Source organism: Monopterus albus, unplaced genomic scaffold (genome assembly GCF_001952655.1).
Source record: "Monopterus albus unplaced genomic scaffold, M_albus_1.0 scaffold102.1, whole genome shotgun sequence".
In the NCBI taxonomy this organism is placed as follows: Eukaryota; Metazoa; Chordata; class Actinopteri; order Synbranchiformes; family Synbranchidae; genus Monopterus; species Monopterus albus.
Genome location: NW_018127982.1, coordinates 96,901 through 105,591, shown reverse-complemented (window position 1 = coordinate 105,591; position 8,691 = coordinate 96,901). Strand labels below are relative to the sequence as shown.

Genomic DNA, 8,691 nt, shown 5'->3' with positions numbered 1-8,691 from the left:
AGGCTTTAAAACAAAAGCTGAAAAGCATAATTGTTTTGCTCCTGTTCAGCTGCAGTGGTTCAAAAGACTGTATCTACAGCCATGTTGACACATTTCTACTTTTAATACTCACAGACAGTCCTTTAGGCTCCAGGGCATCATCACACTGTGTTTGTTATGTGTTTACTGTTTGTATTCTGAAGCTGTTTTTCACAACTGGACCGTCCACGGTGTCATCATACTCATACAAGCCTGTACTGCATTACTTGTTTGCAGATTTAACAAAATAGAAAATCTCATTGTCCTGCAAAAATCAAATCCCACAATATATTCAGAAAAAAAAGCAGACAACTCCAACTTATAGTATGTTAGTGAAGACAAACAAAATTCTGATTTCCAACTGCCTTCTTTTTGCTGCTGGTTGTGTGCTTGTTTCTGCATAGTTCCATGCACATAATCAATGCTTCTTAAATAGACTTGAGAGGCTTGACTGACTAAATAACAACATTCTGTTTTGGTAAAACAAGTTTGTATAAAAAAAGTTTTTTTTCTCATCAAACATTATCCTCAGCTAGCGAGCGATAGTACATAGCTGACGGTTGCCCAGCTGGAATCTCAACATACACGTTCATATATCAAATACACAATCCTACCTCAGTATAATACATGAAACAACTGCTTACATCAGAAAGCACAGGTCCATAAAGCAACATAGCCAGCAAAGGTAAAATGAGTGCTTTTGTTTTTTATAACCCCAGCCCTTTAATTAATACACATTGTCTGAAATGATGCAAACATGAGCTGCTGTTAACTTCCCCCTTCTCCATTTGTCTCCTGCTGTTTGCACTTCATTGATGTGAAGTCACTGAAGAGTAGTGATTACAGACAGATTTTCTATCTAATACAGGTGCTTAGTTTCTGAAACTGTAGTGATACAGGATTGGAGAGGATGAACTACATCATAAGTATTGTGCATTCAAAAATTACTGGCAGGCAAAGTTGCATTTTCATGCTAGTTTTGCTCACTAGGATTTAAACATCCAAGCACCATGACCCTCAAATCGGCACTTAAGATTTCCTACAGATGCTTGAAAGCAATGTGAAGGCTCCTAACAATATGCCGTATGTGTGTTATATCTGTGCTGTGGAGTATTGTGGCACTGCATAACGCAGAATACAAGTTCTGAAAATGATGCATTAGGTATCATTTGCTTAACATCCTATAAAAAAACTGCCTGTGGCATTGTGAAGTCCAGCTAACATTAACTGAAATTGTAGAAGTGAGTGTGTGATTAGGCCTCTTCTCTTTTACACACATCTCTAATCAAAACCTTTCCACACATTTTGAAGATGACTGGGGTTATTATCAAACACACATCACCAAAACCATCATCAGTGAACCACGAGCAGCCTTTTGAAATAAAAGCTTTCAACAATACAATCGCAGATAAGTGAAAAATCCTATGAATATTTAATTCATTCGACATCAACCACCTAGCAAAATCCTTTTATCTCAAATAATCTTCTGAATGCCGCTGACCCACCATAAATCCTTTTCAAAGTCTCTAGTATCGCTGACCTTTTCTTTCTCCAAACTCACCTCAATACTTCAAATGTCTTTAACATACTCTTAACACTCTGTTCCGCCGTCGATGAGTCCCATTGGTCAAGCCAATGGGTCATGTGATCACCACAACACTATTAGCAAAATAAATACTGTTTCCTATTTCGTCTTCTCCTCTGCTCCTTCTCTTTGCATTTTTCATTCCGTTTTGTTATTCTTCTCCACTCAGTCCCTTAACTGTCTCTGAAAGGAGCTGATTACTCCTCCTCCTCCTCTTCCTCCTCTTCTTCTTCCTCTCCATCCTCGTTGGCGTAGATGCCGGCTTCCCACTTCAACGCCATGTCGCTTTTCCTCCTAGTAACACGAGTGGCCTCCAGAACCTGCCGGTTACAAAACAGCCAATCAGATGCATATGCATTCAAAGCAACATCAGTTAGCGTTTAGCATTAGCCAACTTTTTTTTTTGGGGGGGGGGGGGTAAAACCCATGCTTTTCTGCCACTTAAGGGACACATTGACAACACAATCACAAAAACACACACCACAGTGTTGTTAATATGGCATGCAGTGTATGTCAGGCATTGCAGGAGCGCTTGATTAAAGACATCCTCCAGTAAAAGGTTTCAAGGCTAATCACCTTGAGCTACATTTGTCCAAATAAACCACAAACTATAGCTACTCTTTGCCTATTTCAGGGAAAGATTAATGCTAACATGAAATGTTTCATATTTTATGTTTTTGATCACCACCCGTCTCACACACTCATGTCAAGACATGCATGATCACATGCACTCTTGGAATCTAATAAACATATCTTCACATGTGGGACAGATTTCTTTCTGAGCAAGATAATCAAGGAGGGTGACGGTGAGGTGGGTTGTGGGTAGAGGTCTGATATAATGGCTGCGGTTTTCTCTTACCATACTACATGCTGTAACTTTTTTGTACTTCTTTAAATTATGTATGCTGTTTATTAGCAAGAATAAACCTGAATACTTCATACCTCTATATACCCACATTATGGTCAAAGGTTTGTAGGTTTACTATGCAATATTTCAAAAATAAAATTAAATTAGTTACTATTATATTTTAAAGATTATCATGGTTTTTTTTATGGAATTAGCTATAGTCATAGTGCACATATTTTATTTGGAATTAAGTGGGGTTTTTTTTAACTGGTACTGTATACATTTTGTATACAGAAGACATATGCATGAGAGGTCAAAGGTCACACCAAATCCATGGTCAAGGACATGCAAGACCCTCACCACAGAACAAAACAATAAAGCAGTGAGACCACAAGCAGACCTGGGACCAGATACATTACTTTCTGGGTTTCCTTTACAGAGCGCCTTTACATTTTGGGTGAAACACAGGGTTTCACACACAAAACAATACATTCCCATGTTGGTTACTGGACCAGTTTCAAGTCTGGAAGACCAAGTGAAATGATTTGTGTTTCCTACGACTGACTCACCCACAATGGACATTTAATGGAGAGTAACAAATTGAAAATCCCCACTCCTGTGACTTGTCTGTATGTGGGTATTTTCTGCTATGTCTTAATCCATCTATAAAACCATAATGCTCAGGTACACAAAGCTAAGTCTGACCCAGGTCTGTCAGTAAAGGCAGTTAATGGAGTGAACAGGTTTGGGGTGTGACAGGTACCTCAGTGGTTACCTCGCTGGCCAGCAACAAATGGGTGTACTGACCGACCAGCAGGAGAGAAACAACAGTACACAAAGTCAGCACATGATGGACAGACAGTAGCAACAACATCAACAGCCCTGCTGCTGTTTAAAGTACACTCAGTTACCTAGATTTAAAAAGATAATGATTTGTCAACAAACAGGTTGAACATGGAGAAGTGAAACTTATCATTTTCTGAGTATGTTAAAGAGATTTGTTTTCTTCTTCATTATGCAAGTCATTTTGTGATTTAGGGCAGCACGGTGGCACGGTGGTTAGCGCTGTTGCCTCACAGCAAGCAGGTTCTGGGTTTGAGCCCCGGCCAACCTGGGGTCTTTCTGTGTGGAGTTTGCATGTTCTCCCCGTGCTTGCGTGGGTTCTCTCCGGGTGCTCCGGCTTCCTCCCACAGTCCAGTGACCTGCAGCATAGGTTGATTGGTGTCTCTAAATTGCCCGTAGGAGTGCTTGTGTGTGTGAGTGGTTGTTCGTCTGTGTGTTGGCCCTGCGATGGGCTGGCGACCTGTCCAGGGTGTACCCCGCCTTTCGCCCGCAGCTGGCTGGGATTGGCTCCCCCGTGACCCCGTTTGGGACTAAGCAGTTTGGAAAATGGAATGGAATGGAATTTTGTGATTTAGTACATTTTTATAAACCTTTCATTTTACAGTTTAATCAGCCAAATTCACTACTTTTTTTTTTTCAAGACAGACCTGATGGGGTCAGGACAGGAATCACCCAATGTCTGGCTCAGTTTCAAGTCTAAGTCCAGCATGAAGCTGGGAAATTCCCCTTTATGTTGTCTAGTATTGGCTCACACCAGCAGGCTTTTGTTACACACCTTCTGTGGTCAGAGGTTTAGCAAAGACCTAAGTTTGTGAATACGCTCTAATAAATCTGACAGGTTTCTTTTGTTATTGTTCCTTTAGTTAGAGTAAAATCATTTTAGCACCTACCAGTTAAGAGTGAGGGTTGCACCAGCTGTTGGTCACTGAAAGTAAAATCTATACAAAGCTGGATTTGTTGTATTTTGTTCTGTGCTTGTCTGAGGTCGAAATCTATGAATTTTTATCAGAATTTCTTTTGATTTTTGTGCAGATACTTAGTTTATCCATGGAAAACAAGTCAAATTTCTAATTTCTTCTACTTACACTGTTGTCCTCCATTTTCTCCCTCCTCTTCACCTTGTGTGTTTCATAGTCTTCCATAAGCGTCTCCATGAAGTTTTTGGGTCGTGATCCTACAGAGTCCTCGCTGCCGGCATCAGACAGGGTGCCCTCTGAGGGTGAGGGCGAGACAGGCGGTGCAGGTCGAACTTTCTCAATCTTTCCTACACACATAAAAACAGGGAGTTAAATCTATCATCCGCCAGGTAACACGGCTGCATCTCATATCTGAGAAATGGTGTATTGTCAAGCAGCCTGTCCATCAGAGGCAGGATTTTGTGTTGCTTTGTTTTTCTCTCTGAACTACAAAACTTCACATATATTACACACACAAGAAAAAACACATACAAATTGTTCAAAATTTCCATTTTTTTAATATTAAGACTAATATTAGCAGAAATGGCTTGTAGGTATGCCCAGTGCACAGTAAGTAGGGTAAGCAGTTTTTATGCCAGTAAAATGAACTGGAATCATTTTATCCCTCCCGAGTTAGAGGTCAAGTCAGTTACCTGTGTGCAGCATTACAGTACTAACTAACCTGGTGCTGTCCTCGCTGTCAGTGTGAGTCTTGCTGGCAGGCTATTGCTCTTCATCTTATCAGCTGGGGTAATGGTGGTATGCCGCACCCCCGTCCTCACAGGACCATGACTGCTGCTGGGGTGGACAGTAACAACAGCTTTCACCTCCCTCTGTTTCTTCAGCTCCTCCTCTCTCTGCTGAGCTGCTCTGATCTCCTCTTCAATCATGGACAATGTTCGCTGTTTCTTGGAGCGCAGGCGGAATGGGCCACTGGCCGCTTCCGCTTCAGGGCCGTGCATTGTTGCTGCTGTGCTGCGCAGTTCAGCTGCCTCCGAGTATTTGCTGAAGTAGCTGAACTCTGTTTTGTCCGGGCTTGGTGGAGAAGGGGGGCGGTAAACTGGGGTTGGTCTGGTAACTGGAACTGCTTGAGTAGTAGCAGCTGCTGGAGCTGGGGCTGAGGAAGCAAGTGCTCTGGCATAGGAAGACTGGATTTTGATCCTGGGGCCTCCATCTTTGGGTCGCTGTGGCGGAAAGGTGGGCTTAGAAGGAGGCGGAGAAGGTGTTTGGAGCTGTGGTTGCTGTGCCGGACTGGAGGACTGCTGCTGCTGTGCCTGTTGTGATTCTGAGGGCTTCTCTTCAGAAATGACTCTTACATCTGGCCGCCTGTCTGGCTGAGGGGATGAGTTGGATGGAGCAGGACTGGAGGCCAGAGGTGACTGGAAACTGGGAGCTTCACCAGAAGACACAGGGGAGGAAGAAACTGGCACTGGGCTACTTGCAGAAGCTGAGGATGGAGACACAGGGGTGCTCAGCTGTGTAGAACTCAAGTCAGAGGGCTGCCAGCCCCCTGTGTCCTGAGCTGCCAGGGCATGTTGGATTGCATTTTGGACAAGTACCCCAGCATGATACTCCAGCTCTTCCTCTGTTGGACTGACATTGGTCTGCCCATTGACTGGTGTGGTGGGTTGAGGGGTAGGTGGTGACACTGGGGTAAGTGGCAACGGGGTAGGGGGTAGCGAAGCCCCGCTGTCGGAAACATTATCCAAGCTAAACACAGTAGTGTCCTGAGAGCGGACAGATAACTCGTCCAATCCTGAGTCAGATTCTTCTGGGTGAAAAGCTGAGTGTAAATGACCCTTCACTTCTTCCTCCTCAGGCAGGATTGTCATTACAGCATGTGCACAAGTGAATTCTCCCACAATTCCTTCATCAGACCAGGTCACACGACTCTCTCCGGTTTCGGCAACACTGTCAGTGCTTATGTGGCTGCCCCTGGTTATGGACTTCGAGAAGGGTTTTGCAGAATATATCTGAGGAAGTACGTCCTTCTTGGTTGTTTCCCCTTGCAGAAACTGCTTCCTGGCAGACGAGAAGTCGATCTGCTCCTCCACTATGTCGTCCTTCCTGGTTAGCTCTGGTCCAAAGGTCACCAGTGTGGGAGGACCTGACACCTGGGGCTGCAAACAAATGAGAATACAAAAGAAAATGTTAGGAAAAGAAGAAAAAGAGGGGATGGCTGAAAGTGAAACAGAACTGTAATGTGCAAAATCCCACTCAAATTAAATATAAAAGCTCTACAAATACAATATCTGCAGAGAGCACCAACATAATATGGTAAGCCTCCTGATGTGTGTTACCTGTGTGTATGTGTAAGGATAATTCTGTCGCTGCTGTTTCCTCTCCTGGTATTTCCTGAGAGACTCAAGCTGCTCTGCATCCAGCTGTTCTTCCAAAGGAACCTTGAATGTTACAATGAAAGAAAGAAACATCCAAAGAATCAATTAGTTTACCAGGAAGTCAGCAGAGTTCCACTTGGACACAAAGACTGCGTGTGAGGTACCTCCTGAGGTGGGTTCCACCAGCGCTGGGCGATCCCAGGATTTTTCTTCACAGCCTGGTCTTTGATCAGCTCCTGGCGCTCCCGCTCCAGCTCCTGAACCTGATAGGGGGAAACAGCCATTTGCATTAACTTATCATTACATATTAATTTACAATTTTTAAAAATGTATACATATTTAGTGGATAGTGTTTCAGTGCCTGTGAGGACAGTCCAAGAACAGTTTGACTCAACTGAAAATGATTTGGCTTTGCAGGTTTATTTTTCATAAACCAAAGACTATGGTTGATTAACAGTTTCCACTGGTCATCACTGCTTTCTGATGAAAATGTGACAACAACTGACCTTTTGTGCACAGCTGTCACATTATGTACTTGTGACACTCAGGGTTACAAAACACTTTCAATCTTAAAACTTCCTTCCTCTACATTGTAATTTCCTGTTTTCATGTTTTGTGATGAGTATTATTTATTTGGCTTAACAAATATACAAAAGTACCTTTTTTCTTTAAGATAAACATCTGGTTTTAAAATTGCTACCACGAGAAGGGGAACACATTTTGATATCAAGAAGTACTTTCATTCATTTTCAGTTTAAGATTGTGTTTTAAACATAACTTTTCATAAGTTACCCTAAGTTTGTATTGTGTATCATGCAACAAAGCAAACAAAAATTTTTCAAAATTGTTTAAAGTCAAGTACTAGCTGAAGATAAGGGGGAAAGTTCACATTTAATGATATTTGGTAGCACCAACTCAAAATGTTTGTACAATCGAACTGGTAACCACTCAAACTGATGTGTTGTTTTTGTCACTGTGTTTGAATACTGTGCCTGTTATGTCTGATACATTATGTAACAGACTGTTTACCTCCTCTGAGGGTCGTCTCCTAGTCACCCTGATCTGCTGCTCCTCTCCAGGGGAGAAGAGTTTTGCTGGCCGCCTCTCCTCCTGAAATGCTCTCAGCTCAAACTTCGGCTGGTTGCCCTCCCCCTGCACGTGCCCGTTGGCTCTCAGGGCAGAGTGCTCCTGGTGGAGGAATGTGGTCTGTTTCTGCCCCTCCACAGTGATTGACTGGTGACTGACAGGAGAGGAGGCTGATGCACAGACAGAATGAGAGGTGTTGCTGATGCTGATTGGTTTAGTGTGTTCTAACAGGGAGGAGTTTCCATTGGTGGGTGTTTCTGAGGCAGCATCTAATACCTGGTCCAGGTAGCTGATCTCCTGGAGACACATGAGAGCATACTCAAATTACTACAATGTACATCTGTTGCTCAATATATTTTCCACAGGGACAATATGTTGATATGTTTCATGGTACAAAGAGTGACAATCTATAGACAGAAATCAAAAGAGGCAGCATGAGAAGTTACATATTTAATGTTACAAAATAAACATTTTAGCATTCTGTTCACTGAGAATCTTTATGACGTGTTTTAGCCATAGATTTTTGTTAAAAATGTTTTTTCATCATTAATTATGTATATCATACCATATATTAAGACACTTTTTGAAAAAGTTTAGATTAAATTAACCCATGTTGATCTATGTGTTGTGATTGGACTTACAAAAATGATATTAAAGATCAAAACAGCAACCAATACCAGACCGAGTAGAAGTTTGTGAAATTATGTGCAGGTGCTTCTAAACTGTTTTATAAAATAGAGTGCAAATTCACTTTCGTTATACCTAAAGTTGAAGTCTAACACAGAGATTCCTCTTTGGGATTTAGAAAAGAAAAGTGAAGCAAAGAAAAGAAACCTGTGCATATTAAATATGTTTTGGTGTCAATGCCTCATCCCAGGAAATAAAACACAAGCTGATTATTCAGAGAACGTACCTGCACCACCTCACTGTCAGGAGTCTCTACTTTCTCACCAACTACATTGTGGGCTCGGTTACTGGGGCTGCTGTGGCAGGCCTGTTGGGTTTTCCGGGTCTCCC

General features: G+C 42.4%; 1 protein-coding gene across 1 annotated transcript in view; it reads right to left on the bottom strand.

The window, feature by feature from the left end:
• Positions 1-6: 6 nt before the first annotated feature.
• The window catches only part of LOC109965632 (A-kinase anchor protein 2-like), an 8,748-nt gene continuing 63 nt past the window's right edge, over positions 7-8,691 (bottom strand). The window contains exons 2-9 of the mRNA XM_020609818.1: positions 8,588-8,686; positions 7,618-7,971; positions 6,753-6,851; positions 6,550-6,651; positions 4,932-6,369; positions 4,379-4,557; positions 3,226-3,252; positions 7-1,923 (exon numbers count right to left, since the gene is read on the bottom strand). Of these exons, the coding sequence (XP_020465474.1) occupies positions 1,801-1,923; positions 3,226-3,252; positions 4,379-4,557; positions 4,932-6,369; positions 6,550-6,651; positions 6,753-6,851; positions 7,618-7,971; positions 8,588-8,686 (2,421 nt within the window). The 3' untranslated portion in view covers positions 7-1,800. The remainder of the gene's footprint in view (positions 1,924-3,225; positions 3,253-4,378; positions 4,558-4,931; positions 6,370-6,549; positions 6,652-6,752; positions 6,852-7,617; positions 7,972-8,587; positions 8,687-8,691) is intronic.